General features: G+C 40.6%; 1 protein-coding gene across 3 annotated transcripts in view; it reads left to right on the top strand.

Annotated features, from left to right (window-relative positions):
• The window catches only part of gria4b (glutamate receptor, ionotropic, AMPA 4b), a 197,793-nt gene that overhangs the window by 3,635 nt on the left and 172,506 nt on the right, over positions 1 to 21,652 (top strand). For all 3 annotated transcript variants that reach the window (XM_023280074.3, XM_023280073.3, XM_035952744.2), the window contains exon 2: positions 10,886 to 11,044. In XM_023280074.3, coding sequence (XP_023135842.2) covers positions 10,886 to 11,044 — 159 coding nt within the window. The remainder of the gene's footprint in view (positions 1 to 10,885; positions 11,045 to 21,652) is intronic.

The following is a 21,652-nucleotide window of genomic DNA, read 5'->3' as shown; positions in this document are numbered from 1 at the left end:
AGCACTAAAGACAAACCTGCGCCTCGGCACTGCTTTGACAAAAGAAATACGTTTGTGTAAATGCAATTTACACAGTGTTCTTCCCAAAAAACCCACTGAAAGGTCACCTGAAGCTGCTGTATAAGTAACGTTAGCCTTGTTTGCAAAGCCACCGAAGGCATGCCGTCAGCTGTTTCCATCTAATAAGTTTCCATCTGGCACGTGATCCCACCTCGCCTGCTGCAGAGATCCCGGAGAGTTTTCCTCTCCTCCGACCCGGGATGAACCATGTTTGTCAGCTTTTCATTTTGAGATCTGAGTAGGATCCGCTAAGCAGTAGGTAGGAGGAGGAAGGCCTAGATTCAAAGAGCTGTGATCAGATGTCATCATTCCGAGCTTCCAGGTGGTAACGGGGCCACACACAAACAGGCACGATGGAACCACTAGAGTCTTGTTTTTTTGGCGAAACCAGATGGCATATTTGAGACTTCAAAGCCCCTAAAGTGTGTAGTTTTGTACCGGATCTAATTTTGTGCTGCATCTACATGAAGGGAGAGTCACAAGTCTAAATAAGTGTGATTAAGGTCAGCATTTGATTCAAATGTGCAAAGGGCATTCCTACTGATTTGTGCCCAAGATGTATGAAATATTCACACTTTTTTTTTTTTTTTTTTTTTTTTTTAGAAATGATGAATAAACACCACCTGTGAGCATTTGCTAGCAAGCGTGAGTCAGAATGAGGTAAAAACCAAGCAGGATTTACATGACTGGGCTTCATAAAGGACTGAAATATTCTAAAGTTTACCTTTAAAGAGGTCAGCCATAAAAAGAACACTCTGGCATTTTGCTTTGAATGACATTTACACTGTCTCATCCCAAGAAATATAGCCCTGGGTTAGGTTTTGAAATGTGAAACAAACTGCTTCTAACCTAAAACACCACTGACATTTGCACAGCCATGAATGGCTTAGTCAAGATCTCCGTGTACGAGTGAGGCTGTAACGCAAACGGACAGAAACACAAACGAAGAGCAAAAATCTTATCTCTGATGCCAAATTGATTTACGACACTGGAGCTGCCATTGCATTAAAAACTGAAGCGGAGAGAGATATTTGGGGGATATTATTATCTTTTCTGCTCGTGTTAATATGAGACAAAGATGATTTTACATGTTTAACAGACTGAAAGAAGAAGCCCAGTGGAGCTTACAGAGCCAAAAACAGCTCGACTGTAGCATCATTTTCAGCCACAGGATGTTAACAATGTGATTTTTCAAACCAATAGTCCACATTTATTACATTTTAAACATTGTCCACTCTGTTGTGTGAACCTCTAGAATGACAGACGTTCCTCATTGATCATAGCTACTAAAACAGTTGGTTAAAACCCAAGAAAACATGAATGAAAGCTATAAAACCTCCACACAGACGTTGATTTTACGTGCAAAAACTTACTTAGACTTAGATGACTTTATTAATCCCAGGAGGGAAATTTAAGATGTTACAGCAGCATAGATATTTTAGAAAGGGGTAAATGACAAGAAAACACAGAATATTAGGGTATAAAATGAAGGTAAAATAAAAATATTGTGAAATATGATGCAAATATATAAAATATAATATGGAAATAATTGACAGAATATACAAGAGTGACAATTTTATTTTTTATTTTCAGTATGGAGAAATGTGCATATTAACAGAAAACAGTATTAGCTGTTCGCTCAAATTCGTCATACAACCTTAAATCTAACCAGGTCGTTTAGCAGGCTAGCACCATGGCTCAAGGAGCTGTAATGGCAGCTGGTCCAGGCTGAAAATTCTCATTTACTATTAAATGGATAGTCATGCGTCTCTCTGTCAGAATTTTTTATTATTTGGTGAAATATCCTGACACCGACTTGATAGATTTGCACAACATTTGGTGCAGATTCATGGTCCCCAGAAGATGAATTCTTCTAACTTTCCTTAACAAGTCCAGTTATAATCTCTTGGTTGACAGTTTTTGGTTTAGAGTGAAACATCTCAACAACTATTGCCCATGCAATTCTTATAGATTTCTTTAGCTGGGTTTCCTAATAACTGTCAAGCAAACCTTTAGGGATTAAATGGGGTTTCCAACTGCCTTAATCGAGAAACATCTTCAGGAATTGTTTTTAGGAGAATAGAAATTGTTATTTTGTGTCAATTGGTGTTGGACCTGAGTACAACAAAAGAAATGTAAACCGCTGATCAGTAGCTTGTGTTAAATGATCGCGATGTCCAAATTTTTCCAGAAAATGTGTTTTCATCTCATTAACCCCCAAAAGCATAAAATAAATATTTTCTGTGCACTTGGGAAAGTTTTTTCAATTGTCCACTGTGAGTTTTTCTAATTTTGTACTTTGTGGCAGCAAGAAGTAGAAACAAGCTAGTTGCAAGTAAGCCAACTTTATTCTTCTTAAGCCAGAGATAGACTGATGAACCAAAACCACATGTGCCTCTCCTAGGGTCTTGTCCCCTCCCCTAAACCCCCCGACCCTCTGGGTGAGAGACCCTGTATAACCTGTACACCACACAGCTCCCCCCCGAACACCCAGAAGGGAACATGGCACACAAAAACAAATCAGTCTCTCAACGGGGGCTTAATAGGCCTGCCGAAACGACTGCGCCGAACCACGGAGTCAGGGCGAGGAACCTGCAAAACAGAGTGGTCATCAGTGGAGCGCACAGGAACAGTATGATCCATCACAGGCGGGGAGACACAGTCAGCAGCAGGAGACAGAGCCAAAGGTCTGGTAGGAGGACGGCCACGACGGGGAACCTGACCGGGTAACACAGTCTCACCTGCTACAACATAGGCCGGCTTAAGGCGATCCACAGTTAACAACTCTTTACGCCCACCCATATCCAACAGAAAACCCTTGGCACCTCGATCAAGCACACGAAATGGACCATCATATGGAGGCTGGAGGGGGGAGCGGTGGGCATCGCGGCGTACAAAAACAAAACGAGCCGAATTGAGTGCCAAAGGCACAAATGACCGTGGAAAACAATGATGCATTGGACCAGGAGCCGAAGAGCCGCCGGACAAAAAACTGTCCATAGAGGAGCGGAAAACCGGAGCTGCTGCTTCTGACAAAAACTCACCCGGAATACGAAGCGGCTGACCAAAAACTAACTCTGCAGAAGACGCATCGAGATCCTCCTTAGGGGCTGAACGCAACCCGAGAAGGACCCACGGCAAACGGTCCACCCAACTGTCACCGACAAGGGAAGCATGCAGAGCCGCTTTAAGAGAACGGTGGAAACGTTCACATAGCCCATTAGCCTGAGGGTGGTACGCTGTTGTACGGTGAACTTGCACCCCTAGGGAGCGCGCCATCCCTGTCCAAAGCTCTGAAACGAACTGGGGGCCCCGGTCAGAAGTAATATCCGAGGGAACACCAAAACGGGCAACCCAGGCCGAGAGGAAAGCACCAACCACATCCGCCGATGCGGTGGATGAGAGGGGAACCACCTCAGGCCACCTTGTAGTACGATCCACCATAGTGAGCAAATGAGTAAAACCCCTCGAAGATGGGAGTGGGCCGACCAGATCCACATGCACATGATCAAAACGCCTGGCAGGGATCGGAAACGGTTCAAGAGGAGCTTTAGTATGCCGATGCACCTTGGCACGCTGGCACACAACACAAGAAGCTGCCCATCCCCTAACGTCTTTGCGCAAACCTGGCCAAACGAAACGGAAACTGACCAGTTTAACTGATGCGCGCACACCAGGATGCGAGAGAGAGTGCACGGAGTCAAATACCCGCCGCCTCCAACCTGCCGGAACTATGGGGCGAGGTCGACCCGTGGACACATCACACAGGAGAGTCGGACCACCGTCGTGCAACACTGTCTCTTCAAGCTTCAGCCCTGAACCCGTAGAGCGAAGGGCAAGGATATCCGCATCCTCGACCTGTTCCGCAGCCATAGCTGAAAAATCTGTCCCGAGAAGCACAGGACAAACCAGCACACGTGAAAGACAGTCAGCGACTGAATTGGATTTACCGGCAACGTGACGTATGTCAGTCGTGAACTCTGAAATAGCCGCAAGATGACGTTGCTGACGCGCTGACCAGGGATCAGTAACTTTAGACATCGCAAACGTCAGCGGCTTATGGTCCACGTAAGCGGTAAAAGAACGACCTTCCAACAAAAAGCGAAAATGCCGGGTAGCCAAAAACAGAGCCAACAACTCGCGGTCGAAAACGCTATACTTCCGCTCGCAGTCCCGCAACTTACGGCTAAAGAACGCGAGAGGCTGCCACGTACCAGCCACGTGCTGCTCAACCACAGCCCCGACTGCCACATCAGAAGCATCCGTTGTCAGGGCAATACGCGCATCCGGATCAGGATGAGCAAGGAGAGCTGCCTCAGCTAAGGCAGACTTAGCCCCATCAAAAGCAACAATCCGCTCTGAAGTCCAGACAACAGGATCAGTAGCCTTCTTAGAACGCAAGCCATCATAAAGCGGCTGCATAAGATGGGCAGCGTGCGGAATGAACCTGTTGTAGAAGTTCACCATGCCCAAAAACTCTTGTAGAGACTTAACCACAGCCGGGCGGGGGAAATCTGTAACAGCCTGTACCTTGGCTGGCAATGGAACTGCGCCACTTGCTGAAATCCGATGACCCAGAGAATCGATCACCGGCAACCCAAACTGGCACTTTGCGGGGTTAACAATCAGGCCGTGGGCATCCAAGCGCCGGAAAACCTCTCTGAGGTGTGCGTGGTGCTCTTCCAGAGACGAGCTGGCCACTAAGATGTCGTCAAGATAGACGAACACGAACGACAAACCAGGCAAAACCGAATCCATTAACCTCTGAAAGGTCTGCGCTGCCCCCTTGAGTCCAAACGGCATCCGGAGGAACTCAAACAGCCCAAATGGGGTGATCACTGCGGTCTTAGGCACATCATCTACGTGCACCGGAACCTGATGATACCCGCGCACCAAGTCCACTTTCGAGAACACGGACGCACCAGACAACCGAACCGAAAAATCTTGAATGTGAGGGATCGGGTAACGATCCGGAGTTGTCACGTTGTTTAAACGGCGAAAGTCACCGCATGGGCGCCAGGATCCATCAGCCTTAGGCACCATGTGAAGGGGAGAGGCCCAGGGGCTGTTAGAGCGCCGCACTATTCCTAACCTCTCCATAGTAGCAAACTCCTCCTTGGCGCAGGCCAATTTTCCCACGTCAAGATGCCGTGCGCGCACAAAAACCGGCGGACCACTTGTAGGAATGAAGTGCTCCACTCCGTGTTTAGCAACCGCAGAGGAAAAAGCTGGTGTGGTTAGAGACGGAAAGTCAGCAAGAAGGCTCTGAAAAACATCGCCGGACGTTGAAAAAGTTGCGTGCGGAACCGACCCAACACCTCCAGACTCGCAGGGAAAAGTAGCAAAAGTCACAGCGTCTATGAGTCTACGATTAGCAACATCAACCAACAAACCATGAGCACACAAAAAATCAGCACCAATAATTGGAACAGTCACAGAAGCAACTACAAAGTCCCACTCGAAATCACGCCCGTGGAAACAAACAGTTGTCCGTTTTGTACCAAAAGTGCCAATAGCAGAGCCGTTAGCTGCGCTTAGCTGTGGGCCACAACCACCACGGGTCGCCATGTCGTGGCTCGTGGGGTGCAACAAACTCTTCTCAGAGCCAGAGTCGATCAGAAAACGACGTCCTGTCAGTGAGTCATTAATAAAGAGCAGCTCACCTCGGTCACCAGCGCCCACAGCCGCCACTGCATTTCCAGAAGAGTCAAAAGTACATGGCGGGACACAGCGCCTAGCTTTGACGCCAAACCTCCGGTGGTAGAAACAGAGGGGGCTCCCACGCCGAGCCCTCGCGCTGACAGCCGAAACCACCGCGGGGTCCGTTGGGGACATCTGCTGGGGATCCATCGTAGCACTCTGGACCGTAACCCGTCTGGAAGCCAACAGGACACGGTCAGCTTCCTCTGCTAGGCCGCGGAAATCGCCAGCGGCTAGAAGCGGGGAGTTAGCCAAAGCAGCCCGAACTTCACGCGGGAGCTGCCGCAGAAAAATATGAGGAAAAAGGAAACCGCCTTCGTCTGAGCCCAGGAGCGAGAGCATGTCGTCCATAAGGTCCACCGCAGTACAGTCTCCCAAACCGGACAAGCTGAGGAGTTTATCCGCTCTCTCCGCGGAAGACAGACAGTATCTCCGCACCAGGAGCTGCTTGAGAGCGGCGTATTTCCCACTGTCAGGGGGGCTACGCAGCAACGACATCACCCGGCGAGTGGACTGCTGATCCAGGGCAGCAACCACCAAGTAGTACCGGGAGTCATCCGCGTCCACACCACGAAGATGGAATAAAGCCTCAATGTGCTGGAACCATGAAGCCGGGTCGCTTTGCCAGAAGTCCGGAAGCTTCACTGCGGCGGTCGCGGTAGCGGACGAGGCCGGCTGGGAGAGTTGGAGGGAAGTCGAAGCCGAGTCCACGGCCGAGGTCGACGATGAAACACTCTCCGAAGACGGTTCAGTCATGTTCAACTCAGGGGTCACCAATGTGGCAGCAAGAAGTAGAAACAAGCTAGTTGCAAGTAAGCCAACTTTATTCTTCTTAAGCCAGAGATAGACTGATGAACCAAAACCACATGTGCCTCTCCTAGGGTCTTGTCCCCTCCCCTAAACCCCCCGACCCTCTGGGTGAGAGACCCTGTATAACCTGTACACCACAACTTCAAAATTGACAGAAACATATTTTATGGCAGCAGCGTTACTAAGACGCTGTTTTTAAAATCTTTTATCTTTGTTTTTATATTTTTTCCTTTGTTTTTTTATCTTTGTTATAGAAATAAAGTATCGGACTGATTATTACACCATTAAACCCAGACAGGAAAAAAGTCCTCACATTTAAATCCAGCCCAGCAGCTCACTAGGCAAAGTTAGAGGAGGTAAAGAAGCAGATTCTGACAGGAAAAATGACAGAATACCAAAATATTCTTCAGTTACTTTGAGGACCTCCATCGAAATCTGGCAAGGATACAAAAAATGTCACAACACCCATAGAAAAATGTCTGATGTTAGCGGTTAGCTACTTAGCATAGACAGCTTAGTTGGCTGGCCAGTGTGTCTCACAAACCTACTAGCTTCTTATATCGTTGTGGTTTATCACAGCTTTGTGTTCATTGTGTTGCTTTTTGACTGAATCTGAAGGATCTCTACTTGATTCTGAACATTACCAGCCTTTATCTCAACTGGTCTGTGGACTGGCGCATTCACGTTGTGGCATTGTAGTTGGCTGGTTTGGTTTTACAACAGAAACACTGCACAGAGTTTCCAGCATAAAATGATCCATGCAGTAGAAACCAAACAACTTGCATCAATGATTTTTATTCTTAAAGTTACTTGAAGAATCTCTTCAGCTCTAATAATAACATTGTGATCTCGCTCTAATGGTCTCCTGATCAAAGGCATCCGTTGTACTTAGCGGTAATTAGTAAATGTTGCTAAGTTGATAAACTCATTATATGTAATCAAATCCTTTACTTAATTAAACGTGTCAACACAGCAAAGTAAAAATACACTAGTAAGTAAGGACAGCTTGAAAAATCCCATTGAACTAAAAGTACAAGTATTAGCAGCAAACTGTAGTTAAAGAGTGAAAGGAAAAGCACTGGTTTGGCCTGTCTGACTGATGTATGTTATTAGTAGTGAAGCATCAGTGTGTCAGCATGTTACTGTTGACGCTGCTGCAATTTTTAACTTCTTCATATCCAATTTTATACACACAGAGCAGATAAATCTGATGTCTCCAAATATTATTAATAGGGGGGTTAGTTTTTAGTTTTTCTCTCTTTATCTTTAGTTTTTGGTGAGTCATCAGATCATTTGAACATTTACTGAAATGAATCCTTGCAAGAACTTTAGAGGGAAAAATCACTATTTGGTGGAGCTGTTAACTCATAAAGATCTGAAAAGTGAGCTTGACTGCATACTAAATTTTGTAAGACGCAAAAAGGTTGGAAAGCACTAGTTTGATCTGTAGCGCTGTGTTGTATTTTCATAGTGGTTGTGCAAAAGCTTCATTTTATAACTAAAGCTGTCAGATGGATCTAGTGGAGTAGAAAATATAGTATTTTCCTCAAAAAAGTGGTAGAATGGAAGTTAAAAGTAGCACTAAATGGGCGCGTGGACAGCTCAGCTGGCTGGGTGGGTTACTCATGAACCCTATGGGTGCCTGGTGCAGCGGTCATGAGTTCAAGTCCAGCTCATGGCAATTTACTGCATGTCATTCCCCTGTTCTTCTACCCACATTTCCTGTCTCTCTCTCACTATCCTATCAAAGGCAAAAATGCACTAAAAATAAGTAGGACTAAATGCAAATATGTGCACTTATTTACTTTCCACTTGTTACTGAATGTCGCCTGCATGTTAGCGTTTACACTACTGGTCAAAAGTTTTAGAACGCCCCAATTTTTCAGTTTTTTTTATTGAAATTCAGATAGTTGAAGTCCAATGAATAGCTTCAAATGGTACAAAGGTAAGTGGTGAACTGCCAAAGTTTAAAAAGAAATAAGGTTACCCAAACTGAATATTAATGTACATTTCAGAATTATACAAAAAGGCAATTTTTAAGGAACAAGATATGGGTTAACAGCTGGGATAGGCTCCAGCCCCCCCGCGACCCTAATGAGGATTAAGTGGTGTATAGATACTGGATGGATGGATGGAAGATATGGGTTAACATCTTAAAGCTGTTCTGCAGCAATGGAGGTTGATCAAGCCTTGAAAGTTGATGCTACCAAATCCTACAGGTGTCCCAACTTTTCTTGATTACTTCCAACCCCCTCTGTCTGCATAAACGTAGTGCTGGAACACACTGTGGAACCAAACCCTCCAGAGCATTATTTGAACAGTGTTGTACTGCAGACAGTAGTGTGTTGCTATAAAAAGGGTGAGGAAGAAGCAATTAAGAGAGACAGACCATCAGAACACTTTAAAATGTAGGTCTTTCCTGCAGAAAAATTGCATTTTCTTCACCATCAAAAGGCTTAGAAACTGGGGAAAACTCTGACAGGAAGAGGTCTGGAAGACAGCACATGATTCAAACAAGGTTAAAAGAGTGTCAGAGCAGAAAACAGTCATAAAAACGCACATTTTGTTGGTTGTTTTGAAAGATTCAGTGCCTGTATTAGTCCACTGCTTTCTGTCCAATCAGACCCATGAGGAAGCTCCAGGCGTTGCTCAGCATTGCACAGCAGGAGGAGTTTAATTTAACTGTGATCTGATGTTTGAAGTCCTTCCACATAGAAAATGTACATAAATCCTCTGCTCGGGTTCTCCCCACTCCACTGAAATATTCACACACTATAACACATTTTACTGTGAACTTAGAGTAAAATAATGGCAGTGGTGATCAAATAGATTTTACTGTATATTTACAATGCCACAGTTGTAGTTTCCTTATTAGGTAAATTACTGTACAATTGATAAGAGCACTACACAGTAGAATGAGGCTTTCTGTTTTTATATAGTTTTGCCACTGTTGTCAACATTTTGAGCCTTTTTTGTGTTGGTTTATGTCTTGTTTGTGGCATTGTGCATCCCATATGTGTCGCTTTTGCATCATTTTGTGTCTTTGTCATTTGTGACTAAGTCTTTCTTGTTTGTGATATTTTGTTTGTGTCTCTTTGTTATAGCTTTGTCCCCCTTTGTGTCATTTGTGATGTTTTGCTTTCATCCTTTTCTACCCCTTTGCATCATTTTGTGTCTTGTTTTTGTTGTTTTCGCTCTCATTTGTATCACTTTATGTCCCATTTTTCCTTTGTGTCTTGTTTTTGCTATTTTGTGCTCTTTTTGTGTTGTCTTGTGTCTTTTTTGTCGATTTGTATCTCATTTGCATAATTTTGTGTCTTGTTTGTGTTGTTTTGTTTGTCGTTTTTCTTTTGTATCTCGCTTTTGTCATTTCTGTCATTTTTTTGTGTTGCTTTAGCATCAGTTTGTGCCTTGTTTCTCTGCACCTTTTGTGTAAGTTTTGCTCATGTTTATCATTTTGTGTGTAACTGTGTCGTTTTGTTTTGTTTTCATCCTTTTGTGTCTTGTTTGTGTCATTTTGTGTCTCATTTTTGTTGTTTTGTGCCTGTTTTGTCTCATCTTGTGTCTTGTTTTTGAAGGTTTGCATCTCATTTGCATCATTTTGTCTTCTTTGTTTCAGTCTGTGTCTAGTTTTTCTTTTGCATCTCACTTGTGTCATTTGTGTCAGTTTTTTGTGTCTAGTTCGCATCATTTTGTGTCTCGTTTTTGTTGTTTTGTGTCTACTTTGTGGTGTTTTTTTTCTCATTTTTCTTTTGCCTCTTGTGAGTGACATTTTGTTTTTGTCTCTTTGTGATGGTTTTGTCTCCTTTCTGTTGCTTTGTGTCTCATGTTTGTCATGTGTCAAATTTTTCATTTGTCTTATTTGTGTGATTTTGGGATTAGGGGTTTTGTTGATTTGTGTCAGACTTTTTTGTTTGGTTCACACTGTCAGCTTTTACAGTAGCTTGTATTTACTAGGCAGTCCTATTTTTGTCTCTAAACTGGATCAGATTTTACAGCTTTTATCTGCATTTTGGAAAAAACAAACGCCTCTGACTTGGCAGTGTTTTTCCAGTAATTTATTACAGGGCAGTGAGGATCACTGCTCAACAGCAACCACATGGGCGTCAAACCTGGGCACTGATGATGCTCATTGATGAATTACTGGTTCCTATTGGTTTTCTTTCTACTTGTACAAAACTCTTAGGGATCTGCAGGTGGTGCGACTGTTTCGGTGGTTTTCTGACTAATTCCACTCGGTTCATGTTTCTGTTCGATAATCAGTGATACCTGAAGTGTCTGTAGTGAGTTTAAACCTTTTCCTCCCTCTCTGCAGGCGGTCTGTTCATCAGAAACACTGATCAGGAGTACACTGCCTTTCGTTTGGCGATCTTCCTGCACAACACCAGCCCGAATGCCTCAGAAGCTCCGTTCAACCTGGTGCCTCATGTGGACAACATTGAGACGGCCAACAGCTTCGCTGTCACCAACGCCTGTAAGTCCAGTCACCGGTCTTTCTGTTGTGTTTGGGTTTTTCGGTTATAGTTAAACAGCAAAATGTGATTTAAGTGACCAGACTGAAAATATCCTGCCAAAATTTGCCTTCAAAGTGAAGAAAATTCAGTTTTATGTGAAATGGTGTGTTAATCTACTCATCAGTTCCATCAGTAACACTGTGCTCATGAACTTAAAGGAGTTTTGAAGATAAATTTGTAACAAAGGATTGGAGATATGATGGTGTATTTACATCACATAGCTTTTTCTAAACCAAAAACTTCTCATTTTGACATTTTTGCTTGTAGTTTGATGTAATTTTGAGCTCTCGACAGAATCAAGTGAGCTGTATGCCTCTTTTTCTAGCCATTATGCTAAGATATGGCTAGCTGAAACGTTCAAGATGGGACACAGCGTAATAAACAGACTGTTTGCAGCAGATGAAGCACATTCTAGTCTTTGATAATCAGAGAAAAGTCTGAATCACACACTCAGTGAGCAGTTAGTAATGACTGGATATTGTGCAACAAATCTCCTGGTGTGTGTCGGTCAACTGTCAAAATCTTGCAAGTTCTTGTTCAGAAAAAATCCCAGAAGAGCTTATTTCCCGTGCAGTCTGTGCCGAAAAAAGCTCCTGTCTCTCAGGTGCAACACCAAACTCATTTTAAAGAAAGACAAATAGAATAGTTAGTTAAACATGTTTTATGCAGGCAGAAGCAGCACTGATGATGTAAATAGTAATTAGGTTAAATTATAGTTGCATAATGGATGTCGTCCCAAAAAATGACACATATTTAGGTTGTGTGTCTCCATGCAAACTGCAGCATCGTAACTGTGTCTGTTGTTTCACATCTGATCTGAACAGAACTACACACGCCAAAGGGGACAGAAGCAGCACACAGTAACACACACACAGACGAACAACAATCACACTCGCTGCCGTGGCTGGATCTGCTAACAGTAGCAGGCAGTGACTTTTAGTGATGATGCCCGAGGAAACATCTTCTTCCTTTCCTTCTTTTTCACTCTTGCCTGAGCATGGGCGTATGCGTTTATCTGTGTGTGTGTCTGCAGGACGGTGGGAGTTTCCCACGAAGGCCGTAAAACACTGCAGCCTGATGTCTTCTGCTATCTGTGGCGTGAGCTGGTTTTAAAAAAAATCAGTGGCTAAATTAGGCAGAGAATGAAGTGCTTTTACGTTTGATTGGGAATCAAGGGGGTGAAGTGTTGGTGTGATGACTGGAGTTGGAAATGTTGGCATTTTTTGTGATCACATCAGATCAAAAAATTCACAAGATAATCCCTTATACATTTTGATTTTGCTTCACCATTTTCAGCTCATGATTCCTGTAAGGATTTTAATGACACCAAAGGTTTTTACAGTCACATTTTTTCAAATTTTCCACCTTTAAAATATTCCAAATTATCTATCAGTGATTCCTATTTGTGATGTATCCATTGATGTGCAGTAAACCATTGCTTGATATCATTTAATACTGAAGAAATCGCCCTTTTTCTTCCTTCTGGAGCATTGTTGATCAAGTTTTCCAGTTACTTTGAGCCTCTTCTTGTAGGTGTCACCTCCAAACACTATCCCGAGAAAACACATGTAAGACTGAAAAGAAATATTCAAGAATTCAAGATTCATTTATTGTAAATTCTTGTGTATTTGCACTGATGAAAAATGAAATTCTGTTCTCTCAGTCCCGTGCAATGTAAAAGTGACTCTTTCTGGTTTCCGAATATGCTGCTACAGATACACATTTTTTAAAAATATATTTATATTTGTTTTGGTTCACTTTGGGACTCTGAGAAACAGTATATCAATTTCTCTGTATGTACTGCACATGTAGAAATAGTCACAATAACTGACATTGATAGTAACAAAAGGAAGAAACATGATTTAAATATGTATTTAAAATCTTCACCCATTTGCTCAGATTGAACTGAGATACAGTTTCAACAGTGTAGTAGTTTTGTCCCTCTCACTCCCCGTATTATCTTTACTCCCATCACTCTGTGTTGTAGATACACTTTAAGCTGTATCACATTAATATGAGTAACATCTAATCTATGCCCACAACAAGCAGGAAATACAAAACTCTAGTGTCCATCTGTAACGTTATATTCAGCCCTTTTTTTTTTAGACTAAAACAGATGTATCTGTGAGGTTTTGCCTATTAATGGCCTCTACGATGAAATTACAGCAGATGACACCACATTGACCTCTGTGGGGAAACTAACTGTGCCAGGAGCACATACAATAATGCAAGGAAAAGTAGGTTATGAGCACAAGAAATGAATATAAGATCAGCAGTTAAACAACTGCAGGGTGATGCGCATACATTAATACACAGTTAACATCCGCAGCGTCTTTCAAGTGGACTGTGAGGAAGAGCATGAATATTAAAGGTGGAACCTGAGAATCTGCGGAATGATTGTTTATTTATCGAGTATGTTTAAATAGTTAGCATGTTTCACTCTTACTGACCTCTTTTCTCTGCCACTAGAATAGTTTTGTGTTGATCCATCTGATCTGTGGATGCAGTTTTTATAATTGGTTTTAATCAGTTTGAGTCTGTTTTTAAAGAAAAAAAAAAGTCTAAATTCTCGAATTGTACCTTCTTAGATTTTAAGATTTTCTAGTTTCTTTCCTCTTCTGTGACAGTAAGCTGAATATTTTTTTATCTTGCTGTCAAAACAAGACATTTGAGGGCATCTTCTTGGGCAATGGGAGACACATTTTATGGCCAAAACAACTAATCCATTTATCGAGAAAATAATCTGCAGATAAATTGACAATGAAAATATTCACTAGTTGCCTCCTTAGTCCGAATCACTTAGTTTCTCATTTACAGAGCCAAGGCTGTAAACAAACAGAAAGTGAACTGTGAGGAAATATTCACTGAATTTGATATAAAATGTGGAAGTGAATATCTTTAACCCTCTGAACCTCAAGCAGTTTCTGGGTATTTTTTATTTGCTCCTGTCACATTTTTTCTCACTCTGGGATCATTTTTCACTGCAATATAAAGTCCTACACCTCTATGGAAACAGTAAATGTCCTTTGTGCTGTGTGACACAGTTATATTTTTGTAAACCATAAAAGAGATGAGAAGCAAAACTTGCAATTCTTTTTTTAAAAAATAGAAAAAACATACTGCAAACAACATGTACAACATTTGTCCACGTGCCCACAGATGTTACCAATACCGTAAACCACATGGTGTCTCTACACAGCCTGCAGTTCAGCCAAAAAGTTTGTGAATTTTTGTCATGTGATTGCTGGTCACAACTTAATCATTAATGGCTTCACTGTTGCACAGAAGAGCACAGAATTTTTAGTTTTTTATGGAATCTGATCATGACAAAAGCCGTGTTTTTGGCAAATTCTTAAATGATATTTACAAAGTGAAGTGATTTTGATGAAATATCATGATTTTAGGTTTAGATTTGGTTAAGTTTCCTGATGAACGGTATGTCACATGATGATGGACCACCAGAAAGCCGGTGATTCTTTCAGTTTTTACAGTTTTTTGTTCTGATAAATGGTGTAATTTTGCCAATTTTTTATAAAAGTAAAGAGCCTTTCAAATTCGCTGGCAGGCTTAGGGATAAAGAGGATTAATGTGACCTCAGTTTAAAAATCTTAAATGCACGCAGCTGTAATTATCTGGATCCAAAGTACTAAGTGTTTGATTATTTTTTAACAGCAATTTAAAGTTGTCAGTAGTTTATACAGAAGTTGCTGCTCTGCCATTAGCCCTCCATATCACTTGCGAGTTTATATAATCTTCCAAACAGGCGTTTTGTGTTCATTCGGTCAATTCAGAACCTGAAATGATCTAGTGAAACAGAAATAGATATAAAGGAGCAGCAGTTGTCCTGTTAAAGAGGCATAGTTGGGAGTAAACGGGATATTTCCAAGAAGAGAAGAAACAATGGTATTTCTCAGTGCCAGTCTAATGGCTGCACAGTTGCAGGAAGCCGGTCTGCAGCCCATTGATTGGCCAAGCCAAACCCGAGCAGAATTACATGAGCCAGTCAATGGCTCTGATAGCTCAGGGCCAGCAGGGAATCTGAGATTGAACCACATCGCTTGTTTTCACCCGCCCCCTACATACAATTCCCAGTGTCTTTATACCCTTTTTTGCGTCTCAGGCTGCTGTTCCGCTCCATTATGAAGGGCCCTGAGATAATGGTTATGAATAGGCAGTGTTACCATGTGACGTTTAAGGGCATAGCTTACATTTGGGAAGAGGAGATGAGAGACAGAGCTAATTTGTGAAGAGAGATTAGACCATTCAGCGACTCTGCGTGCTGCTGTCAGGAAGGCTGATGGGGATAATTGGAAGGAGGACGAGGACAAATGTTGTTGTATGTTCCCATTGTCATTGATAATCATTCTGTGGACTCAGACACTGATAGATTCTGCTACATTTGTTTGATTTACAGTTTAGCCTCCTTATTATTCACAGTGGGGATACTGGTGTTACTGGATTCACTCTGCGCTGCAAAGCGGCTAAAAGTATCATTCAAAGATCCAACTGTTAGCAATTTACCCAGCAGAATACTGTAATCTATGATTATCGAGTTAATCGTGGCACTGCTGTAGAATTACTTGCAACAAATGAAGCAATGGTCAAGATATTTGTTATTTGTCTTTGTGCTGCAGGAGATTTATTCCCACAGGGTGAAATTGTTCTTAACTGAGTGATGTGAAGGTAAATTCTGCCAAAAATGAGTTTTTGATGATAATTTAACAACTTATTTTCTGGAAATTCATCAATACATGTGTTTATACAAGAATATTTCGATTAAGATTTCACTGTGTCAGTCGAATATTTTGCACAGTTTTTTTTAAAAGTTAATTTATTATCTCGGTCTCATAAAGAAAGCTGCAGTCTCCATGTAAATTGGTTGGTCATTATATCCTAATCCCAACAAATTCTCATTTGTGTGACAATCACCAGTTCTACTTTTGAGGAGAAGATCGCTGTATCAACAACCTTCGGGGATTAATGCATTATTTTTGTCAGGACGACAAACACGCCCTGTTTTATCACCTATTTTACTCTAAATGAGAGCATAATTTAGAAAATTAGCATCAGGCTGTGTTAAAGAAGACGTGAAACTAGCAATTGAGACCAGACCATAAACTTATTAGGAAAATGTTTACTGAGGTAAAAAAATCAAGCGAGAAGTGCAGTCATTTTCTCATAGACTTCTATACAATTTTCCCGAGGACTCGCCCCCTGCTGGCCACTATGAAGAATGCAGATTTAGGGTATTTAATGCTTTATGTAGTCTATTTTTGACTCCAAATTAATCGACACCAAAGTCATTGATGTGGCTGGATTTTCTTCATACAGGTGGCTGAATAGTCAATTTTAAACTTGACTGTTTGGCAAAGCAATTTGAACACCAGAACTCAGTGACCAACATATCTAAAAAAAAAACAACAAAAAAAAAAACAGCTAACTTGTCTGTAACATTTTCCTCAATGTTTCCTCCCTCAGTCTGTGCTTATCATTTCAATAAAAAAAAATAACCATGTTAAAATGATTTAATGTTCTACAAATACCGGCTTTTATGTTTATTTTTAAGTCATTCAGGCTAATAAGGCTAGCAGCTTGAATGCATCCAGTGCAATGTGGCTGATTTGGTCCTCTAGAGAAAACATGCAGATAGTTTCCCTGCAACCAGTTGATGCACTGAACACTAGGTATGATTTCAGTCTACTGGGATTTTATGTGGTTGAATAAGTGGGACATTCTTCCAGTTTCCATCCAAATGTAGCCTAAATTTTAATTAAAAATCAGAAAAGGTAATTTTCAGGTAGGTGTGCAGTTGGTGGCAACTGTGGCAAACCACATGGAAAGCTCCATGGAAATGTAGCATTTATATTTGCTTCATATATTAAAATAAGAAATGCTGCTGTCTTTTCTTTGCTCCGCACTAGTTTTTGAGTTTGGTGTTTTCAACAGATTTGTTCAGAATGAGTGAAGTTCTGCATTAACTTTCGTAAGTGAGCAACTTATAGAAGACCAAACTGTAGTTTTGGAGATAGAACGAGTCTGACTGGTCCTTCGTTAGTTTATTTGTAAGCACACAGGGTCTCTGACACCGATTATCAGATATTGTGGATCTTGCATCATTTTTAAAGGGATCATGAGGTCAAAGCAATGACAAGATTGTTACCGACAGTTATGAGAAGTGAAAATTTTAATTTTAGGAATACATGGTGCATCACTGTGACTGAAAAGGAACATTCACAGTGGCAGATTTCAGCCTGTCTGTGCTGTATACATTTTTTCTAAACTTGTGTGAGATGGAAAATCCCCGTCTATCATGTGTGCAGAGATCTGGAAGGAAAATGCCAAAACAACAGACTGGCTGGTTCATTATGAAACACTGAGCCAGTATCACGATCCTTTCATGGATGCCTGCCTTGTTATCAAGGTGCCATTTTTGGTGAATGACTTCTTTAGTTTCTGCCAGTCCTTGAACCTGAAGGGCTTTGCAACCGTTTGTCCCTTCTGATGTGAGGAAATCTCCTGTGGGAATTTGCACTGAAAGTCAATGAGAACATCCAGGTGTTTCTGTGTACACCAGCAGTGAAAACAGGAAGGGAATGAAGGCTTTCCTGACAATACTGGTTGTGTAAAGCTTTAAAAGCTTGGGATTTCCCATCTATTTCAACACATTACTGTAGGTACACTTGAGGAAAATACCTTACTGAGGAGCATCAGTAAAACTGTGCAGGATTATTCTCCAAAGCTCAGATTCTCCACAATGAAGTGGAATGGAAATGAGGAGCGCTGAAGGGAATAACTGAAAGACTTTTTCACAGTGACAGGTGGAAATTAAACTACTGAATTTTACCTAAAACAAGAGTTCAGGTTTGAAATTTATTTTAAGATTTACGAAGAACATTGAGCTGAAGGACAACACTTGGACATTGTAACCTATAAGCCTATAAGCCTCACTGTTAAAACTAGGCTTCACTTTCAGTGAGATAGAGAGATGGAAAGTGTTTCCACTCTCACTAGTGAGTCTTTACAGTTAATTAATTGCCTTTTTTTCCTGTTTAAATCAGCAGCTGTTTCCTCAGTTTGGAGATTCCACGTTATCCCATATATACAGGGCCGTGGCAAAGTATTTGCCCTCTATATAGAAATCCCCCATTACATCTGATATAAAGCTAATACTGCATTCCACTAGAAGACCATGATATAAGCAGTGAAACAAGGTGGTAGTAGTGTGATGGTTGGAAGACCAGGACAACTTGTCATCACTGATGAAGCCATGAATTCTGCTTTCTACCAGAAAATCCTCCTGGAGAATGTCCACCATCAGCTCATGACCTAAAGCTCAACGCTAGTCGACCCAAAGAACACAAGCAAGTCCACCTCCTGAGTGGATCAAAAAGAACATCATGAAGGTTTTGGAGGGGCTGAGTCAAAGTCTGGACTTGAATCCAACTGAGATGCTGTGACAAGACCTTAAAAGGGCAGTTCATGATTGAAAACCATTTCTAATGTGACCAAATTACAATTATTCTGCAGAGAAGAGTGGGCAACAAATGAAGCAATGATCAAGATATTTGTTATTTGTCTTTGTGTTGCAGGTGTTTTATTTCCACAGGATGAGATTGTTCTCTTAACTGAGTGATGTGAAGCAAAATTCTGCCAACAAAGTTTTTGATGATAGTTTAGCAACTTATTTTGTGGAAATTCATCAATACATGTCTGTATACAAGAATATTTTGGTTAAAATTCTACTCTTTTTGTGTCAGTCAAATACTTTGAACATTTTTTTTTTAAAAAGTTGCTTTATTATGTTTGTCACATGATTAGGACTGTAATCTCCATGTAAATTGGTCAGCCGCTGTGTCCTAATCAATGCAGCACCAACAACCTTTGGAGACTGATGCATTATTTTTGTCAGCAGGAGGAACATGAAGGTTTTGGAGTGGTCAACTCAATGTCCTGACTTCAATTCAGGTCAGATATGGTGGCAAGACCTTAAAAGAGCAGTTCATGATTGAAAACCATCTAAAATGATCAAATTAGAACTATTCTGCAGAGAAGAGTGGACAAAATTCCTCCACGGTCTTGTAAAATACTGATCACAAACATTTAACTGCAGTTGTTGCTGTTAAGGGACCAACCAGTTATTACGCTCAGGAGAGCAATTACTTTTTCACGGTGGTGATATAGGTTTTCAATTAGTCATCATTTAAAAACTGCATTTTGTGTTTTGTAAATTATCTCTGTCTAATATCAAATAAATACAAATATTAGTTTGATGATCTGGAACATGTAAGTGTAAGAAATATGCAGAAATACAAAATTTCTGTAGGGGGGCAAATACTTTTGCATGACTCTGTACATTATGTCAGCACATGTAACACATCTGTCTTTTCTAAATAGCTTTTAACAGTTTTTATTCAGCAAATGAAGCTGGCTTCAGAAGTGGACGACCTCCTTCATATTTCAAGCCATTAGTGTAAAAGGTTTGCACTCAAGTCCACTCAGTTTATTAGAGCTCTTTTTTTTTGTTTTTGTTTTTTATTTTTATCACTTAGATTGGTTCAACAGAAAACTTCATTCTGCTCTTGTGTGGAGAACAGGAGGCGTGTGGAATTTTGATTTATTCCATGTGTGGATTGTTCTGGTTTGTTCCTCGGCAGGACTTCATCTGGGTTTTAAATAAAGAGCACACTGCGATTTCTTTTTTTATTTTTTTGGACAGTAATGACCTCTAAGTCAAATTTCACTCACACTAGATTATAAACTGCAAACAAATGTTGTGTATCTGCTGATCTCCATCTGCAGCATTAGTCATGTGAGCTGAATATCTGCAGTTTCCTCCATCTCTTGATGCATTTATCTTAAGAAATTGTGAATCTGGCTTTATTCCCGGTTAACCTGCTCAGCTCTTTCTGCTGATTAGCAGGTGACCTGCATGAATGATGGCAACAATAGTAATTGAACAAACACTACAAAATTCTTTACAAGGACGAGATGCTTCTGTTGCCAAAGTAAACTCCAAAATATTCAAGAAGGCAGAAGAGACACCACCATCATGACGGTTTAAATAATTCCATCTCAGTTCATCAGAGACCTTCTGTTGATCATCTCTGATTAGCCTGAAACTTTATCATCATAAATTTTGGATATTTAAAATGATATCTGTGAGTTTTTAGCTCAATGTATCCAGTGCTTTCCAATGTATATATATATATATATATATATATATATATATATATATATATATATATATATATATATATATATATATATATATATATATATATATATATATATATATATATATATATATATAAATAATATAAATTTTTCTGTCAATTCACTGAATTTTTCTGTTATTTATCCTCATTTACTTGATTCAGAATCTGCAGTACTTGACTTTTATTCCATTTTTGGGACCATTGATTTCGAATGAACAGGTGTTCAGAGTGTTTGGAGCTACATGTGGTTTAGAAAATATAACTAGGTGGTATCTGTCATAATTATTTTTTGTTAACATGTGCTCAAAGATAGGGTTTTTCAAGACAGCTTCAATTTTTTTGCATTTATTTCAACTCAACCATAATCAGAGACTGTTTGCTAAACTTGCCTGATATTGTAGATTCTGCATCAATGACATACTGAGAAAGAACAGTGAAAATTCTGTATTAGTCTGTATTAGTTCCTTGATATATTGTTGTTCAAACATAGCCTCAAATTTCAGTGTGCAGAAAAAAATGTGGTAAAAGTGGGACAGTTTTAAAAATATGTTAAAATCTCGAAAACCATTTGATTTACCAAGATAAGACAGTTGAGCAAAAATTATTCTAAAAAATTTGATGATTACTTTTTTTAGCAACTTCATGTTACAGTATAATCAGGTAAATACACTACGCAATTAAAAGTAAAAATCTATATACCATCCACAACTCAAAGAATCTGAATGAAGGTAGGTAGGTACCTTATTGATCCTGAGGGAAATTCAAGAAACCAGCAACGTATTAAACATACAGAATATACAGAAATAAAAGATTCAAGAAGAGCACACAGTGTATATAAGAGATGTAAAAAATATAAAGGCATGATTATGCATATACTAAATCTAAAAACTGTAGATAGTGTGCAAGTAGGCAGAATAACACAAAGTAATACTGTGAAAAACTGTGAAAATATAGATAATATCTAAGGCTAACTTTAACCTTGTATTTTGGAAATAGATGCTAAGGCACAAGCTAAATGAACCAAATGTAGCTCACAAGACATGCAGATGATTTTACCAGATTTTTGCTCCATCTTTCCTTCATTGGTGTGTTGAAAACTGACACAATCCTCTAACAATCTGCTGCATTCCTTCAGTAACTGTGCAAGACAGGGTGGAGATGATTGGATCGAGGAGCTGAGTGAACCGGGCGGGGAAGTGTGAGCGTTTTTTGATGCGGTGAAGAGCGGAATGATTGGGTTTGGATGGAAATAGAATCCCGGATAAATTAACCTCCTGGCAACAGAGGGCAGAATGTAATCAAGGTGCGCAGTTTGGGTGAAAGTGAGTATTAGATCTCCACGCCTTCATTATA

This window comes from Amphiprion ocellaris, chromosome 14, assembly GCF_022539595.1.
Source record: "Amphiprion ocellaris isolate individual 3 ecotype Okinawa chromosome 14, ASM2253959v1, whole genome shotgun sequence".
In the NCBI taxonomy this organism is placed as follows: domain Eukaryota; kingdom Metazoa; phylum Chordata; class Actinopteri; family Pomacentridae; genus Amphiprion; species Amphiprion ocellaris.
This window is presented reverse-complemented; position numbering and strand designations above follow the sequence as displayed.